This window comes from Petromyzon marinus, chromosome 22, assembly GCF_048934315.1.
Source record: "Petromyzon marinus isolate PM22_M1 ecotype Great Lakes invasive population chromosome 22, UKy_Petmar_22M1.pri1.0, whole genome shotgun sequence".
In the NCBI taxonomy this organism is placed as follows: Eukaryota; Metazoa; Chordata; class Hyperoartia; order Petromyzontiformes; family Petromyzontidae; genus Petromyzon; species Petromyzon marinus.
In genome coordinates, this window is record NC_133688.1 from 9,730,490 (window position 1) to 9,750,499 (window position 20,010).

General features: G+C 41.7%; 1 protein-coding gene across 2 annotated transcripts in view; it reads left to right on the forward strand.

Annotated features, from left to right (window-relative positions):
- The window catches only part of LOC116945031 (calcium-activated potassium channel subunit alpha-1), a 169,998-nt gene that overhangs the window by 16,723 nt on the left and 133,265 nt on the right, over positions 1-20,010 (forward strand). For both annotated transcript variants that reach the window (XM_076068709.1, XM_076068710.1), the window contains exons 3-5: positions 1,399-1,460; positions 6,336-6,429; positions 10,183-10,294. In XM_076068709.1, the coding sequence (XP_075924824.1) occupies positions 1,399-1,460; positions 6,336-6,429; positions 10,183-10,294 (268 nt within the window). The remainder of the gene's footprint in view (positions 1-1,398; positions 1,461-6,335; positions 6,430-10,182; positions 10,295-20,010) is intronic.

Consider the following 20,010-nt stretch of genomic DNA (forward strand, 5'->3'; position numbering starts at 1 on the left):
CGTTGGCCAGGATATGTGACTTTTGTAGTGTGACGCTTTCATGCACGATCTTTCTCCTTGGTTTGTGGAATTCAACAGTGTTGACCATTGCAATGGGATGATTAGCCAAGTTGGGTGCAGTGAATCAGCACCTCTGACATGAGTGAAATCAGGTTCTCAAGTGGAGTGGTCTTAGTCTGGTAACCACAAATGATAATTTTGGTATCCACCTAAAGTGCACCTTCTAAGGTCTGATACATTTTTTTGGCATACAGAAAAAGAGAACCCCCCACCCCACACACACACAGATAAAGAGCTCTGCCTCGAGGTTGTGGTAAGACAAACCATTGAAGGATGTCGAGCTGAGACCATTGATGTCACTTCCAAGAAATGTTTTCAACATGGCTTGTCTCTCGTGTTAGTTCAAGATGGGGAATTCTTCACCCTGCATTGCAAGTCCATCATGCAAAAGAGATGTAATATTTGTGAACAATACGAATACCAAAACATCACAATCCAGACAGATATTGAAAGCGTAGTGACAGTATCCATAATAGGAAGGTGACTGTATGTATCACGTTTCCCGATTCTTTATACAGTACATGATATCTCTCGGTAGAAATAAATTAATGTTGACTGGGTATTTCGCACAAAATCCGCATGAAATATAATATTTCGCCCACTTAAAAAAATAAAGTTGGTGCAGTAGCAAGTTTCATCGAACACCTTTTACATCAAATGTTAGCTGTGTGGGTCAATTCCTGTTTTGGATTAAGAGTCAAGTCGGTGCCTTCACGCTCGGTGCCTCGGTGTTTGTTGCCTTCATGTTCAGCCAGCAGGGAAGATTCCACAGTCTATGGCTATAAGCTATTAATAATATAGATTTACGAAACATCCCAATGCAGAACTCTCCTCAGAAGGAATCTTGACACTCAATGCGACTTATGCAATAATTGCATCCTTACCCATGCGGTATCGATAGTTCAATTTTAATTAGCAATTTTATTGGGGTACCATATGTTGTCTCGGTGTGGTCTGGGACGGTTTTTTGCTGTTGTTTTGTTGCCTTGCCAAAGCTTGGGAAATGATGTACGTATGCAATTTAAATTTATATAATGAATCAATTTAATTAATAAAATTTTAGTGTTTTCTTACCTTTCCTACATATTACACTATCTTTTTTGTATCGCTTGTTGTTCGTAACGTTCTGACCCGACTCTACTGGAGATATGTGTAAAAAAAGAGCTTCATAGCTCATCGGATTTCTCCAGGATAAATAAAGATTGATTCTGACTTTACCTTGATTAAATAACGGTTAAATATGGACACTCTGTGAAGCGATGGTCTCTCAGTGCCCTGGCCCCTATGGGCTGAGAACGGGGCAATGGCTGAGACCTTGGTCTTGATATCTGCCCCCAGGTGTTCTTCGTGTTCCTGCTCAGCATCGGCACCCTCGTGATCTACTTCATCGACTCCTCCGAGTGAGTAACTCGCACCCAAACTTTGTCCCCGTCTCAGCGTGAGCAAAATCAACTCGAAATAGAAGAGCACGAATCACCGAAATTGGGACAGTGGACCCCTCACCACCATCATTATCATCATCATAACTGTTATTATCCGTCATAATGTAAGTGTCACCGCTATCAGCACTAACGTGTGAACAGAAACAGCATTATCATCATCCAGGCCACCGGGTTAGTGGCTTGAATATTGAATCCCATTTGGTGCCCACAATAATATTTTTTGGTGATGGCACGTCAAATTATCAAAAATAGGAATAGGTTTACTCTTTCTGGCAATAACGCAGGTGTTAAGATGTTCAAAGACAAAATAGATACTTTTCAAGTCTGCATTAACCACACGTACTGGTGGCAAAATATGCATTACAAACATGCTCTACCAATATATGTCTTTTAAACTGATTGGCCTACACCAGAGACAGCCATCTTCATGGCTTTGTCTCACCAGTGTCAGACCAGAGAACACCAAAATATGAACAGCACATTAGAGTTCTGAAATGGGAAATACTTGCCTTTTGTATAATTATCAGCTAGAGGATCAAATGTAAATGAAAGTATTTTTTATTTTATTTTACCAGGTAAGACTCACTGAGCTATATAGATATTTTTCAGAAGTGACCTGGCCACAAATGATAGCTATACGAAGTGGCTTATCATGCGGAAATTTACAGCAGCCAAATACTCTAAAAATATGTTTTTAAATGTGCGGGAAAAAAACGGAGGACCCGGGGAGAGAGACACACACATAGCGCAGCTTAGCGCTGACCGCTACACTGCCGCTCCGCACTAACCGCAATAATTACACACGTGGTCAGACATGCAGTGTTCCGGAGCATTTTAATGATCTTAAATTAACTTTTCAGTGAAATGTATTTGTACATTAATCAAGATGTTTGATTCGCGGCCCTAAATTAGTACTTTTCATAAGCTGTATGGATTCAGTAAATCTCGCATAGATTCAATCTGTAATTAGGCGTATATTTTAATGACGTTTCAGGCAGTAGCCTATAGCCTATGCATCTTGCCTGGCACATACTGTACCTGCTGTAATTTAGAGCCAGATATTTAAAAAAAACACTTTGATGGAATTGGCCAATAATGGGCAGTGACATTTCAATTGAACTGTGTGCATGATGTGATCTGGAAGCATTTTCCGCCTGATTATCTCGAAGGATGTGGATATGAACATGGTTACAGTGACCGACCCACGAGAGATTGTGACATTAAAACCCAGCGGAGGATCAACTCGGCGCTTTAATCGATACAAATTCGATCAAATGAGTACCACTTTGTAGGAAGTCAACAGTGGTCGGTCTGCCTTTGGAGAAACCCGCCTCGACCTAAGGAATTCATTTCCCACCGGTGGCTGATGTCCGCCAAATGAAGACGAGTACTTACCCGTGCTCGTTTTGAGCGGGGGAAATTATTTTTGTTTTGTCTTGACATTTAAATGAATTATAGCGTCGCCTAACAATAATAATAATACTACTACTACATCTCTTTGGACAGGTCGATATTGAATGTTCAATGCAGCATAGAGAGACACCAGCGCAGAGTGAAAACAGCTGCCGTTTAGAATAGGCTGCCCATCCCTGCGGCAGAGCCTCGTCGTGCACTTACATCGACCGTGAGATCCCCCCTTTCATCGGGATCAAGGTCATGGAAACCAAGCTGTGCTGTAATAGAAGCATTAACAGGTTTTCGCTTATCGGAGCGAGCGATCCGATGGGTTTATGCACGTTTAATGAAAAGACACGCGCTTTGTCCGCCGCTGTCTTTGTGATGCTACGCCGGGGGTTCACCTCTGTAAGATGTAATCCCTGAAGCAGAACGCGCCACCCAGGTTGTATCCGTTTGTATCGGACAGGGCTCTCCGTCCTTAAGCACCAACATCATGACGGTCTATACAATGTACCGATTGTGCCGAAGGTTGGCTCGGTGACCGCTGCTAGACGCGACTGCGGGATTTCCCGCACCGTCAGAGCACTCGTGCGCGCGCTCACCCTCCGCTTTGTAAGCATAGCAGCGGCAAGGGGGCGCGGGAAACGCGTACGCGTGCAGGACCGGCACCGATATCGGACAGCTGCGCGGCTATTGCTAAATTGACACCCGTCGTCACGTGGGATTCAATAGGGGGAAGTGATGATGGCGTGTCGTTGGCATCGGTAGGATTGGTTCGTAATGCCCTCTGGAATTGAATGCTGTGTCTGGCATGAGGAGGCACTGTGGTGTTTTTGCATGTGAAGGTGAATCCGGCCTGGTGGTGAGCTGAACAACTGGAGGGAGCTGTGCATTTATTTTCCATTGCCCCCGATGGGAAATAAGGACGCAGGAGACAGGATGGGATGACAGTTTCTGGACGACACCATTTTTTTTTCTCAAACCTGTTTGATTATAAACATTAGCTTAACTGCTCAACAGAAATCATTTCCGAATTGATTTAAAGTGCATCCCAGCATTGATTGGAAGTAATTCCACAGGTAGTTAAATAGACGCACCGTTCCGTTGGGACGGGGCATGTCGATGAGACATTTCCGTATCGCGCGCCTCATGAGTGTTTCCATTGCCAAATTCAACTTTCCTAATTCACCCTCATCGGTTGGATGAGTTGCTCAGAGTCAGTTGTTGAGTCGATGAGACTCGTGAAATTCCATTAGGGTGCTTGTGGAGGAATAATTAACAAGTCTGATTTATGATGTTTCCTCAGAGTGTTCTTGCTGATATCCGTTCAGTTTGATTATAAACATGAGCTTTGTTTTTAACTGATAGTCGGCGCTCGCTGGAGTCACAGGTGGCGCTCGGTAAATTAAATCCGCCATTACAGTTGTCACCGTCTTTGTTATTGCATTGGTCCGTAGATTTAAAGTTTGAATGTCTCTGTCTTTCCCCGTGGCCGCGTAGATTTCTTTCTCCGCGTCCTCCGGTTTTTCCCTTAACTTTTAGAAACTTGCGTCCAGATCATTTCGATTAATATGCTGCTGTAAATTTCCACACGAGTCACTTCGTTCAGCTATCATTTGTGGCCAGGTTGCTTCTGAAAAAAGAAGCTAATAGCTGAGTGGGCTTTACCTGGTAAGATTAAAAAAAAGTTTAGTTTTATTTGTATATTTTTTTAAAGTGATTTGATTACCTTTCCTATACTTTACACTCCAAACGTGTTTTTATATTGTTTGTTGTTGTAACGTTCTGACCAGCCTCTACTTGAACATCTGTGAAAAATAGCTTTATAGCTCATTGGATTCCTCCAGCATAATACATATTCTGATTCTAACTTCATATACAGTTCTGTGTTTATATTTGTATTTAGATTTTTGAGCCAGCTGGTCCGAACTGGGCAAAGGGCATCATTCACTTTTCACCCAGCAAAACCGGGAAGCACAGACTTTAGATCCATAATAGAGGGTTTTTTTTTGTTAGATCGCATAAATATACATGTCGTTAAACCCGCCACTACCCGACACAGCCAACTAGTAAGGGTTGTCACGTAAACAGAACATGCCAATTTGTTACTAGTACAGCAGACCGGTGTGTTGGAGAGCTAAGCCACAACATTTACAATTCGAGTACGACGTTTTGCCAGTAATTACAACTAGATTCATCAGGCGACAGCCAGAGTTGGTCGTGAAAGCCTACATGTTAAACTGACAGACTTTAGATATTCACATATTTAAGAATGTACAATGAAACTAAATAAAGATATATATTTACAATAAACAAGAAAAATAGAGGTACAAAATATGATAAACTTTAAATCTTCTCTATGGGCCTCATACTGTCTGGGGCATACTGAGAGATGAACCAGTTCTGATAGAAAACAGGATATCTTGAATATGACAAATAGTCTAGTAATGACAATTAATATTATCATCATCATATCCTAATGATTACAGTGTTGTCATGTTATGAAATTCATGACAATGTTAATCAAAATTATTCTAATTTTGTGAATAATTAACGCATAATTGTTTGTTTTCATCACATACATCATATTTGATATCATCGGAATACTCATAACCTGTGTCGCAATTGTCTTGGGTCATTCATGTGTCACTCGCTCGGTATTACTGCTGTCAATACTCTAACGTGATTTATGAGGCTTTTAAATAACAATTATCAGGCTTTTAAAGAACAATTATGCTGTCATTACCAAGTACATTGAAGGCGCTTGTTTATTTATTTACTAGTGTTACATTATACTCGACCACACAGAGTACTATCACGCTTGCTGATTAATCAAGCTTGTTATTTTTCCCCCTCTTCTCTCCGTGTTATCATCTGGACATCTCGACTAATTAGCCCTACCAGGTGCGTATGTTGTCGAGGTATCTCTTTCTCTCAACACTTTGGAAAATAAAGAATGCAACACCTTCATTAATACCTCTGTGGCCTTAAAAGGGAAGAAAAACATTACAATGGGCGACGTTTTCTAGTTACCGTATTTTTTTTACAGTCGTCGTGTATTTGTATTTATTTAGTTGTGCCGTGAAAAAAAACAACCATTGCCTCAAGCGTTTCCTCCTATACATTTGTCCCTTTAAAAGCCACGCAGTGGGGTATGTTTTAATTGATAAATGTGTGTGTATTTTTGTTAATTGCATTTGTTCCATCACTGACAAACGCAGCAGCATCACCAAATAATGTGTTTAGTTTTTTTTCAATGTAAAGAGACTCATTTGATTGCAGTTGTCGGGGGGTGGGATTACGGCTGGGTTGAAGCGAGCTGTGATTCACTGCCCTGGCTGCTCTCGAAATTCGGTTTAAATCAAATGTCTCCCGATCGGTGGACAGATTGTCACGGTGCGTGCGCCCCTGCGGTATTGTGTGTGCCCTTCTCAGCCCCATAGAGCTGTGCCAGTATTTCAACACGAACATAGCGCTGCAGATCGATATGGGCCTCAACGTGTTCTTCCTCCTCTACTTCGGGCTGCGGGTGAGGAGATCGCCTCGTTCTTGCGTTGTCCAAGCGTTACTGCGTGCGCCGATTGATAGCAACGCTGGCAACCGCGGCAGGGGCACCTGTCTCAAAAGCCAAACGGTTATCGGTTCAAATCCCAGTTTCCGAGATCTCGAATTCAGGAATGATGATTGGTATTTCAAGAATATCAACTTGCAATGCACCGCACAGTAATGACTCTGAGGCGCCAAGAACCACAGACAAGCGGGATGACAGCAGCCATCCTGATTGTCAATAATTACTCAAGCTCTGCAGTCCTCAATATTTTAAGGTGTCATTGGCCAATTAATGAGTGTTTATACATGCGGGAAGAAACCAGAGCACCTGGAGAAAACCCATGCATGCGAGGGGGCAACACTCTATCCCATGCAGAAGGGATGGATGATATTCGTCCGCATTTTGCTGTACCTTCATTCTGAATCATTATTGGTTTCTTTTTGGTTAGGTCATCGTGTGAAAGTGTGCATCGTAAACCATCCTCAACCTGACACAGCCAACGCATAAAAGTGTCACTTGAATCAAACGTGCGGAATGTATTACTGCTTCAGCAGGACCACCGGTGTTGTTGTCGTCGTAGCGGAGGGATCTCTTAAATGGCTGCCAACATTCGCTGTAGGTTACATCCAGCATCATCAGGTTAACAGGAGCTCAGGTGTAGTGGCGGTGAGTTTCGCAACGTTTGTGTGATCCACCAACCCTCGCCTCCACAGTGCTGGATCACAGCCATGCACCACCACTGCCTGGCGACAGAGATCTTCGTTGCGTGGTATTTTTTGCGATTGGTGCTCACTCGAGGCAAACGGTTGGTGAGTCTTACATTGGTAATGACTCTGACGACAAAGGAATAACAAGGGCCACATTTATTTAAAGACTTCCACAATAAGGAACCCTAGGCTTCGTTCTTGTCTTCCGTGCTTGTATCTTCCTCCGAGCGTCCCCAATCCTCGTGCTCTCCCCTTATATATCCCTCAGCACCCTTTCTCGAACCTTCTTGTCGTTGCTTTTTTTCCTTTAGCCAATCCCTGTCCATTCCCTTTAACGGATCCTTTCTGTTTTCCCGTTTTCTCGTTCAACCCTTATTCTTCCAATCCCTTTAAAAGTCTGCCTGCCGACCAATCACCGTAGAGGCCTATTTCTTCCAATCGGAGACCTTTGTTTATTTTTAAATAGCCTTTAGGCTGTATATGGCTTGGGGTAATTGTTCGGTTATTACAAATTGTAGCTGCGGAATAGAGGAGGGTAGCGTATGAGTGTCTCAAGAGGTACAGCTCTGCAGTCCAGGGTTGAGTGAATATAATTGGTGACTTTGTGGGAAGTCGACAATGGTTGTTCTGTGGAAGTGACTTGTTGCTTTCATAGGAATCTGGAATGCTCACTTCTTGTTCAAGAATGCCTATGCAGATGAGCGTGACCCAGTACTTGTGTTGAGATTAGTGATCACCACGGTGCCACTCTGTTCTTAAATTCTGATCACCATCTCGTCATTGCATGAAAAGAATGCCAAGGGATTTCACTCTTCCTACACTACTCAGGGCTTTCCAAACCCAGATTGGACCACTCATTGCAGGATTATAATTAATGTGTAGTAATCTTCTTTGGTTCTTTCGGTAAAGTCACGTAGAATGAGAATAAAATAATAAATTGATAAAATAAAATAACACAATAATATTCTCACGACGTTTCGGCCACAACACAAGCGGCCTTCATCAGGTGAAGGGAGCGAGACTGTCTGGTAGGACAGTGTAGTAAGTTTGTCATTATGTAAAAAAAAACTTTAAAATGTCCAGCCATTCTCAATCAACCAATGGATATTAAACTCGGTCTTCTATATAACAATTCTCACAAGGCCTCAAAGCGCTTTGCATGAAGCTTAAGTTACTGAAAAAGCCTGCGTGTAAAAACAGGTGAGTTTTAAGACGCAATTAAAAAAAAGTGTAACAGACTCAGATTCCCTAATGGACCGAGAAAAATAATTCCAGACTCGCAGAACCTGGCTGTAAAAAGCTCCGTCTTCTCCCATAGAACAACAAAGTCTGGTCTGACTCCATATACATCAGCAGATCTAAGTTTACGCAGTGGAATATACAACTTAAACAAATCGGTCAGATATTTAGGAGCCAGCTCGTCAAAGGCTTTAAACGTGAGAAGAAGAATCGTAAAGTCGATTCTGTACTTTATAGGGAGTGAGTGCAGGGAGGAAAAAATAGGAGTGATATGATCACATGATTGAGATCTTTGTGAAAACCAGGCAGCTGAGTTTTTAATATATCTTGTAGTCTTTTAAAACACTTCTAGAAACGCCGGTAAGCAAGACATTGCAGTTATCCAACCTTGATGAAATAAAGGCATGCACCAGCCTCTCAATATTAGGGACGGGACAGCATGGGGGTCTAAGTTGAGATATATTGCGTAAATGGAAAAACGAGATTTTGGTAATGTTATGTACGTGGGCCTGTCAACCTGGGGTCCAGGATAACACCCAAATTTCTGACCTCACAGGAAGACTGAATTACTGTCCTCTCTTTAACCGCCCTTAAACCATCTCATTTACGCATTGGATGAAGGTCTCCCCACGTCATGTTTGTCAAAGGATATATTTATTTTACGATACTTCACTACAAAAACCAGTGTGTATTGAATAATGGAGGGAGGGCAGGAACTTTTTCAGATATGTATGTACGTATGTTGAACTTCTTTCGTACGTAGCCAACCGTGCGAATTTGAGATATCACTTGGCACTGATGTTAGCGATGGCATGAAATTGAACCCGAGTCGCCGGGATCATTGTGCAGCGTGCTGACCACCGCTGGACCCAGTTATGTTCGTACGTACATGCTAGGGTTGCCGCACTATACGATCCGATATAAAATTTCACAACGTGACAATTGTTGCCAGATTAGTTTGCTAAAACTTTGTGATGGTGTATTTTGTATTTTTATTATATTGTTTTTGTTTGCTTTGTTTTATTTTCAGTACTAATAACTATGTAACTTAATAGTTCACTCTATATAAGCCAGCGATAACTCTTCTCATAATTGCAACTTTACAAAATGTAAAGGTTATAATGAACGTGCTGGTTATATGATACGTAATTAAATTATCTGCGTAAATGATGATGCCATATAATTTCCGGGGTATAACTCATGCTAATATTAATGTAAAACTAATTATTACTTTAGCTCATAAATATTTTTTGTCAGCAAATTTAAAATGAAATAAAATTAACAATGATTATAATGGATATAGCGTTGTTATATAAAACGAACGATATGAAAACTGTGTGCAATGTATCATTGTATATCGTACATACTGCAGTGAACATTTTAACAGATAATTTGTGTAAGTTTTCGTGATGGACCCAGGCTGAGAGCGGCATTGGCCATCGCTCCATCGCAGGCGTGGCGGACGAGAGTTAAAACTGAAAATGCCCGTGGCTAAATTGAGACAGAATAATCATTTTAACGTGGAATTAAATCAGTCGCATCCTGCGTGTATGACAAATAGACGGCACAGACTACGGCACTAATAACGCCTCTGCCTCAAATGTATTTGTGCTTAATTGCTGATCAGTGATCGTCGGCGAAATACGATTTTTGCACTGTGCCACCCAGACGCAAAACAAAGAGTAGCCACATCACGAAAACAGGACAGACGTTATTCAACATTACGCCTGTTGCAGGGGCTGTGCTCATTGTTTTTTTATTTCGTGCTCCCTTTGTTTGCGGGCAGTTCATCGCAGCAAACGACAAACTGTGGTTCTGGCTGGAGGTCAACTCCATTGTGGATTTCTTCACGGTGCCCCCAGTGTTCGTGTCTGTCTACCTCAACCGCGGCTGGCTGGGTGAGTCCCCACGTCCCCTGCACCCTGAAGCCGCCTTGTGGCCCTGAGGCCATGTGCGTTGATTTGTGTGCACGGGGTGCCTGTATGCATTACTTACTCCTCCTCGCTCCCTGCGGAGCACAAGGCCTCAACAAGCCCACGCCATGCCGGACGGTCTTTAGCAGCTGCCTGCATGTATGTTGAACTTCTTTCACACCGTACGTAGCCAACCGTGCTAATAATTGGAGGTGCTGCGAAGGACGACAAACTCAACACGAAAACCAGTTCTAAAGAAATGAGTTTTCTATTAGGCAGTACAGCAAGTCGTTTTATGAACAAGAGTGTCCGTGTAACTTTGAGATGTATTATTATAATTATTATCATTTTCAAAACGGAGTTTTATTCTGTCATTACTGTGACTTTTCTCCTGACTATGCAAAAATAATATAATTCAAACATTGCAAAATGGGACCTATCCTGGAAGAGATTTTTTCAGAATTTTATGGATATTGTCATCCAGTATATATTGTTCACAATAGTGATAATAACTGTACTATTACCTCAGCGATTTTGGCATCGTAATACATCCTTTGATAACATTCGCTCACGAGTCAAATTTGTGAGCTATTGATAAGTAGTTTTGTAATTTTATCTGTGTGTACTGTATTGTAAATCAATTATGTATACATTTGTTTAGTATACATTTCAATAACGACCCAGTATGTTGTGAGGGTCTTCTCTATTCCCTCCGACCAACCACAGTAGCATTTCAATCTCAAACCACCCTTCTGTATAACTTGTTAAAATAAGTTTAACTCCAGAAAATGTCTGGCAACACATGCCCACTGGGGTAAAGTAAAAGAATCATGATTCATCCTTTGTTGTTTTTTTTTCCCATTATAAAGTGTGATGTTGTTCATAAAAACCCGACAGGTTTATGAGAATGTGAATTATTGTTAGCCAAGGCAATGTCCACTGTGAATAGGCCTCATTATTGCTGTGAAGACAGCTCTTTTAGAGGTCTGAGTTCTTTGTTGCAGTAGGCATTTATCAGGAGTGGTGTGGCAAATAGATGACAATGTATCAAGTAGGTTTCACGTATAGCTTTTTTAGGATGAGCACATTGTGTGTGTGTGGGTCTTCTCTGGATGCAGTATTTCACTTACCCACTTATCTTGCTTTGACACCTGAATTGTATTCTACCCTCACTGATTACAATGCTTTCACTGAAAATACTGGGTGCTTAATTTATCCTGAGTCATCTTTTGTACAAGGACTGAAAAGGGTGTTACAATATTAATATTGGGACACAGTGGGCACAGCTTATATGTCTAAAGCACAGACTTGGATGTGAGGTTGGTGAATCTTGAAGGGGTATTATGTATGTGTGTGTTGAACTTCTTTCGCACCGTACATAGCCAACTGCTAATCGGAAGTGCGGGGAAATAACAACAAACTAAACAAAAAGCAGTTCTAAAAAAATTAGTTTTTCAATCTAGATTTTAAAAATGCATATGTCCAGTGGCTTCCTTAGATATCTGAAGGAAGAGTGTTCCAGATGGCCACAGAAGCGCATCTGAAAGCATTCCTTTGTCTGACGGTTAACGAAAAGCCACTGCCAGGATGACGGGAGGTTGCCTGGTGATTCCTGCTCCTTGACAAGATCAGCAAGGTGTTGTGGTTCATTTGTAGCAAGTACCTTGCGTGTGATGAGTGCGACCTTATAATGTATTGGTTCGCCAAACTGGAAGCCAATGCAGCTCAGCGAGCAATGGGCGGACATGGTCGAATCTTGCAGTACCTGTCACGACACGTGCCAGAGAATGTTGTACCGTGAATCACCAGTTTTAAATCACGATGTGCATTGGCCACCTCCTGGAAAATGAGCTGTCTATTGTTTCGGCCCTCTATTTGCTGATTTTGAGTCTACAGTAATACCTCGATATGTCAATATTGGACATACGAAGTTTCAGTAGAAGAACTTTAGATTCATCACAATTATTTTAATGGTAAAAATAAGCAAACGCTGAAATCACTAAATAAATAATAATCTTTTCGACCTCCGGTACTATTATTTATGTAAGTTTTTTTTTATCGCTTTTAATACTGTACAGTATAAATATATTGCTATTTTCAATATAAAGTGTCTTTGTTTACAATTCGAATAGTATGAAATAGCAAGTTACGAAGGCTGGAAACGTTTCCTCATATCATTAATGTTTTACGTTATTCAGTATGGCAGGCCACAAACCAACGAGTTGAAATAAATTGGAAGGAAAAAACTCAATAAAATTCCCCATAATGTGATGGAGTTTTTTTTCTGGGCAGTAATTGGTGATTGGTCTGAGGCCATTAACTAATTGTACGTGACCACTCAGAGTTCCCCAGCCTTCTCAAAAACGTTGTTTTACGCTACACTTCGTTTATCTAGTTCAAAAAAAGATTTGTGTTAAATGTTACACGTGTAGACCTGCAAAGAAATAACATGGGCGTGGTATCCCACTTATATGTTAAATATGACAACTACTCTACTGGCAATTTTTAATCATAGCTGTAAAATAACAACGTACTGGGACCGTGACAGATATATGAAGGTGCTTGGCAGTGACTGAAGAAAGATGACATCAGAATCAGAATATTTATATATACTGGAGGAATCCGATGAGCGATAAAGCTATTTCACAGATGCCCAGTAGGGGCATGGGGTAAGAATATTACAACAACAAACAATACAACACGATAGTAGTGCAAAGTACAGAAAAAGCAAACACATTACCCAAAACAGATACAAACACAACTAAACCATTCTCATCCTACCCGGCAAACCCCAATGAAGTATAGTAGGTTAGGATATCCCAAATAAATTTGTGATTGTCGTAATTACCCAGTATTTTTGCTTGTTTGTTATCGAAAACGTATGACCCTGAGGTTGAACGAAGCAAGGGACCGCGTGGACTACGCATCACATTATTTCTGTATTGACCGCTGGTGATGGCTCAGGTGTAAATGTGTGTGTGGCTCAGCATGATAGATGAGCTCCTGAGCCTGCCCTTTGAGCCCACTCAGCGTCAGGTCAGCCTGGTCGGGCTGCCATGGGATCCTGGGCTCAGCAGGCGAGACCAGTTCATTAGCCGAGCCACCAAACTTTCTGCTGGTTGCGAAAACGCAGAAATGCATCTTGCGGATGCATACGTAGTCTCCTCCAGCATGAGTATGAAACTTCATTAATGGGAGAAATACAGGTATCCCTCGATTTACGAAATGGATTATGGTCTTCAAAAAAACACGTGTAAAACGATTTCTTTGTGTTTCGGAATAGCTTTTCCCATTAACTGAATACAAAAAAATCAGGGATGTGTTTTGGACAGTCTTTACAACTCTACTCCTTACGTACAAATATTAACCTATATCACTTTTCACAATACAAAAATAATAATAAAGTACATAAATATTAAAACGTCTCAATAATTATTAGTTTAAGACGAAAATAATTCACCTTTTTAGGGAACTTACCAAAATATGTTGGAATGACTGGGAATGTGACTTGCAGGCTATTGGACTGCAGGGATACCGTTATACTGTCGCAGATGTATGATGCAGCCTCCTGGGCGGTGAAAAGGAGCTTTTTAGATAATCGGATTCCTCCAGTATAAATACATATTCTTGGTTCTTTTGGTAAAGTCACTTAGAAGGGAAACAATAAAATAAGAATCAGACTATGTATTTGTAAATGATAAAAATATTATTTTATTGTTTCCCTTCTACGTGACTTTACCGAAAGAACCAAGAATATGAATCCCTGCAGTCACGAAAGCTTTAAATACAAATTTATAAATACATAGTCTGATTATTTTTGTTTGTTCACGTGAGCGTATTGTGTGAAATTTCGTGAGCGTGGAAATTTGATTTCGCTAATCGGAAAGTGTTCAAAAATCTGTCAATTGCTTAAACGCGAAATTTCGTAAACCAAACTTTGTAAATTAAAGGATATTACCTGCACTTAAATGATCGTCAAATCATTGTCTGTTATCGTGTTACAGTGATGTCACCTAGGGTGTTGATCTTGACTGTTAAAGCATTTTCTTTTGTGTCGGAAAGACCAGGCACATTCTCCCAAGAGCTTTCTGGTTTTGCATCGCATCTTCCTTGTGTTTCTATGAAGAAGAGCCATTGCCCAAAGCGTCAGTTATTTCTTTTTTTCTTTTTAAGGCGGTGTTGTTGACGAGTGTGAGTTTCCTTGAAACTAATCTCCGAAGGTAGAATTGATTTAAAATGAGTGTAAAATGAGGCTAACTGGCACATATTTTTTTCTGCTCCGATTTACCTCCCGAGGTGTTTTTGGCAAAGGTTTGGAGGACAGGTTGTTAAGAATGTAAAACTTTTCATATCAATGCAGGGATCAGCAAAACATTTTCTATTCTTGTTCAACAATATTACCATATTTACATAAAGTGGCATGAAAAACACAAAAAAATATCACATTGCCTGGGGGCCATATCAGATATTTTATTTACTATGTAATGCTTGGCTTTTTCTGTTTCACTGTGTGGCTGTATGTGTCCTATTGTAGCCAATCATTCACTTGCCATATGTGACACAAGGTCTCTTCATGGCATTCGTCTATCGGTTGTGTTCGAGTCTACATTTGGTCTAAAACACATTCGCGTATACTCCTCACTGCATCTTTTTGCTTTATGTGTTTGTATATTAAACGGGGGCGCTTTGCACAGGGTGCATTGATCCTGGCTTATTCCAAGACACACTGGTCAACATTCTGAGACCCAAGTTTGGAGGAGAATAATATCAATTTTTTTCACTTAATTTGTATCATCTTCCAATTTCGACTGAAGCCCATGGCCAAGGATGTGTGCCAATTATCCACCTGCCTATAACTTAGGCAGTTAGATAACCCTAGTGCAGTCCCCACTTTGCCGACAATCTACGTGGGGGTGACAGTTCAATTCCATCAGTAACCTGGTATTACTCGAGGACGTTATTGCCCTTTGTGGACGGATTACCACGTGCACTTGCTAATGCCCGTACATAATATCAATGGAAAGTAACAGCACATTCATTGTAGGCTACTGGTAGCTATTGTAATCATTTAAAAAAAGATTTCAATATGCCAGCGCATTAACTTTGATGCCGACAGCCTTTTTGTTATTTGCGTGCTCACCAAGCGCAACTGTTTGAAGGTTGTAGCTTTAACCTAGCTTTTTCTTTATCATACCTTTAAATACATGCGTCTCATGTAACCAGCTTATTTATGTCTTTATTTACAACTGGATTTGGTTTACAAATGCGCAGTGCCTATGCCCATTTTAATCTCGCGGGTTTTCAAAAGGTTGAGATTGCTTGGTCACTGCAGATATGAGCCTGCAATTGGATTGTCATGAATTTCAATGTACGTCGAATGTAATGCTTCCCATCATCTCTGGGTCGTAAAATGAACACCTGGCGTGAAATCCACAACATTACTTATAAGGCAAACAGTTAATTCCACCACAGCAAGATGGGTTTTCCATCTCATGCAGAAGAGCAACAATAAACACAAGTAATCACCCATCACTTTTAATTGTTGATGTTTATTCCAATAAATGTTGTTAACAGCTCACCGAGTCGGTGCTGTGTATCAACACAACCGGTTGTAATCTGAACTAAGGTCATGTGAAGTGTAATTGAGAATCTACTTCGAAGAAGGATGCTCGCATTTTCTTTCTCCATGTATGGTACTTAGAGCCTTTGTAATACAGCATCTGAGCTGAACTGCCACCACTCCCCACATCAATCAGCCTCTTATCCCAAGCAAGTAATCGGTAGCACTCATCTCCAGTGGTGGCCATGATCCAGTGGTGGCAATTCCACATCCCAATGGTGACCATTGGTCCCTTAATTGAACAGCCAACTTTTGAATTCCCACAAATTAATATTTTTCATCAACCCAGCCTCTAAACGATGGTGTCGCAAAACTAATTTTGGAGTCACTTCGATTTGTATCTCATAAAAAAAATGAATGGAGCAGGCTTATATGCCTTGCAAATGTTTGTCGTCTCCCATGCAGATGGATACCAAGATTTTAAGTGGCAACTTTCTGTTCGTTGAGATTGGCACTCGGTCATAGCACCGTGCAGGACAAGTGAGCATCTCCACACGTGAATCCCATCTTGGCCCGAGTGTGGCCGTGCGTGTGCCTGCGATATTAATAACCAGTTTCATGTTGCACGTTCCACGTTTTTTTCCGAGGCCAGCCACGCTTAATTGCTGTCTTGTGTTTTCTTCTCCCGTGAGCGTTGGGCGAACGAATGCGGTCCGTGACTCAAGTGCACTCGCGCAAAACTCTCTCCCCCTCTATCCCCCTCCCCGACAATCCGTGGTCAATTATTAACGAGGCTCTTTAATTAGTCATGGTGGAGCCATCGGGGTGCCGAATGAGAGAGAGAGATGGGGGGTGGGAGGTCCTGTGGCTGCTCTAAGTCTTGGGTGGATGTTTCATTCCGCACACCTTCCAGTTTACAAAACCCAACACCGCGAGTGATTTATTCATTTAGTTGTCTCCCACAGAAGCCGTAGTTTTACACCAGACAGATGAATGGCTTAACTGTCAACGCACTCACCACAGAGGCCCTATGCAACAGTTCCATTTCTGCCAAAGCCGAAGAATTGCCAAATCTTTCCATCTGTCGTCGAACAGTAGACATTAAGGACCACGTGACATTGTTTGCAAAGGTCAGAGTGTGCCGATGGAATATTCCAAATCTCGAATTCGAAAATTACCCACGGCTATGGTTAACCCAATGGAAAGACTGGCCCCTGCCATAGATCTGTGGAATTCTCACCACTGGCTTGCTGAGGGCTGGCAATGGAGATGAGCGCTGTCCGTTGCTTGTTTAAGCAGAGAGACACCACAGCATGTTTTTGAAGTTGCTCATAACCATCCTCAAGTAATGAGATACTGTGAACTGGCTCTCCTATTGTTACATTACGCTGAAGGTTAATCTCCAGCATATTGCCAAGGGACATTATCATTAATGAGTGTCATATAATAGGGGTATAACCATTCACCTACGCTGCCCCCCCCCCCCCATACAGTGCTGGTGATTGAATTCATTATTGCGATTCGAGATGTGATTCAATTTGGGATTTTTTTTATTTGTATTTTTATTTATTTATTATTCCGTTGTTCTCCCCCTTCCCCATTTCTATATCTTTATTTTCCCCATTAGCCTAAACGTAACATGAGCTTATAATTCGCATATGCTTTACATACACATTCACACCTGTGGTCCTATACATATATCACGAGCCTTAATAATTTATTTTGATAGATGAATCAATGGATCGCTAGACCCCTGATTTTAAAGTCAAGTTGGAATTGTATCATTCACCACTGCTGCATGCAGCCACTTTACATTTCGACTTACTGCGCTGCCAAATTCCACCGCCAAATTCCACCGCCAAATTGCTTTTTTGTCCCTGGCTGGGTGAGTGTGACCCCGCGCCCCACTGTGTCTCCATTCTTATGGCCGAGATCTTCGCCGAGAATATTTAATCAAATTGTCAGAGTTCAGCATTTACTCTGAAATGTAATTCTTGCTTCAGTGATATTTGTATGCAGTATTTCATTTTCTCTCTCTCTCTCCTCTTTCCTCTCTTTCTCTGAGGCCGCATCATGCCTCTCTCTCTCTCTGGAGGGATTTTTTTTTATCAAATAAAGGATCTTAGCGCTTGATGTTTAGCCACTCAAGCAGTAGTTCCCAACCTGTGGTCCGTGTACCCCTGGTAATACGCAAGGCCATTTGAATGGGTTCACAGAACTAAAACTAAAAACTAGAAAATATAAAAGTTATTATTTTATTTTAACAGGTAAGGCCCGCTGAGCTATGCAGCTCTTTTTCAGAAGCGACATGGCCACAAATGATCGCTCAACGAAGTGGCTCGTCACGTGGAAATGTATAGCGGCTAAATACTCTAAATGTATATGTCTAAATGTTGGAGGAAAAACCGGAGGACCTGGAGAAATATCCATGTGACCACGGGGAGAGAGACACGCAAACTCCAAATATACAGACATCAGGGTTCGGGATTGAACCCATGAGCTCCTGTACACCAAGAGAGGTAGTTAACATCTCGTCACAGTGGAGCCTGTTTATTAGGTTTGTTTGCAAAACACCATATATTATAATGCCCATTGCCATGTAAATTGTATATTTATGTTTTTTTTACAAACATGTTACAGATTAGACTCAAATCAAACATTTTATTGGTACACGGTGGTCCGCCGCATGTTTTTGTTCGTGTTGACAGTGGTTGTGTTGTTCGTGTTGACAGTGGTTGTGTTGTTCGTGTTGACAGTGGTTGTGTTGTTCATGTTGACAGTGGTTGTGTTGTTCGTGTTGACAGTGGTTGTGTTGTTCGTGTTGACAGTGGTTGTGTTGTTCATGTTGACAGTGGTTGTGTTGTTCGTGTTGACAGTGGTTGTGTTGTTCGTGTTGACAGTGGTTGTGCTGTTCGTGTTGACAGTGGTTGTGTTGTTCGTGCTGACAGTGGTTGTGTTGTTCGTACTGACAGTGGTTGTGTTGTTCGTGTTGACAGTGGTTGTGTTGTTCGTGCTGACACAGGAGTTTGAACACCAACGCTGCATTAGAGTATGGGAGCCGCAAGCGACGCAGTATCGCGTTACGACGACGAACGCCTCTTCAAGCATTGACAGGCGCACATTCATAATGATGCGCATTAACAAATGGCAATGTTCATTGTGCGGACTATCAGACGGCGCGAAGCAATGTTTACAAGCGATTGTTCGTTTTGGGGGTGGGGGTGTAGAGGCTTTCTCTGCTCGGTCGCTGGACCGTAACTGCCCCGGCATTTCAGCCACCCCAGGTCGCTGCTTTGTGATGTTATTGATGAAGGACCGCCGCCTCGTATTCACCACGCGCATTGATATATTGAGTTGTTTTTTTTAACCTCAATATTATTTTGGTTTCCGACCCCTGACCTAGCGAGACTGTGAGGTGGGCATCTTGAACATGCTTGGGACACGTTGCTCTCAGCTTCACGTGGAAGAACAGTGACCTGGAAATCCAAGAGCTGCCTGGAGTGCTAGAGAGACTCACGTGGAGAGACTGCGACAACTTTTGAGTCTGTGGCGAACGTTGTTGAGAGCGCAGCTGCTGACTCGCACGGAGACACACGGAGAGAGAGACACACACGTAGACACTGTGTCTCTCTGCTCGTGTGTCTATGTCTCTCCGTGTCTGTGTTTTGTCTCTCTCTCTCTCAAGTTTAGAGATCTTTGGAAGAACGTAATCAACCAGGTAGGGTGTTGACTGTTGTGTTAGCCGACTCTCTGTGTTGTTTTGCATTATATTTTTAATTTTTTTTGTGTTAATTGCATACAATTAATAGGCATTGTGTTCATTATGTATGATATTGAATGAATGCTGGAAACTTTGCTCATTAACAAGTCAATGTATTTAATCACTTTGATTCTTCACCATCATTGTACACGGGGCGACACAGCACAAATGCAAGAAGTAGCAGATGACAGTATAGCAAGTAGGTTGAATACCAATCTGTAGACATTGTAAGTATTGTCCACTCGTTCGCGTTCGTTTTTGAAAGGATCCTTGAAACTCGGAGTCTTTGCAGGTTAAAGGGGCATCATTATTATCGGCTAATGACTGCAAACCCAGTCACCATTTGCTATACAAAACGCAACCGTGTACATTTGCTTTCAC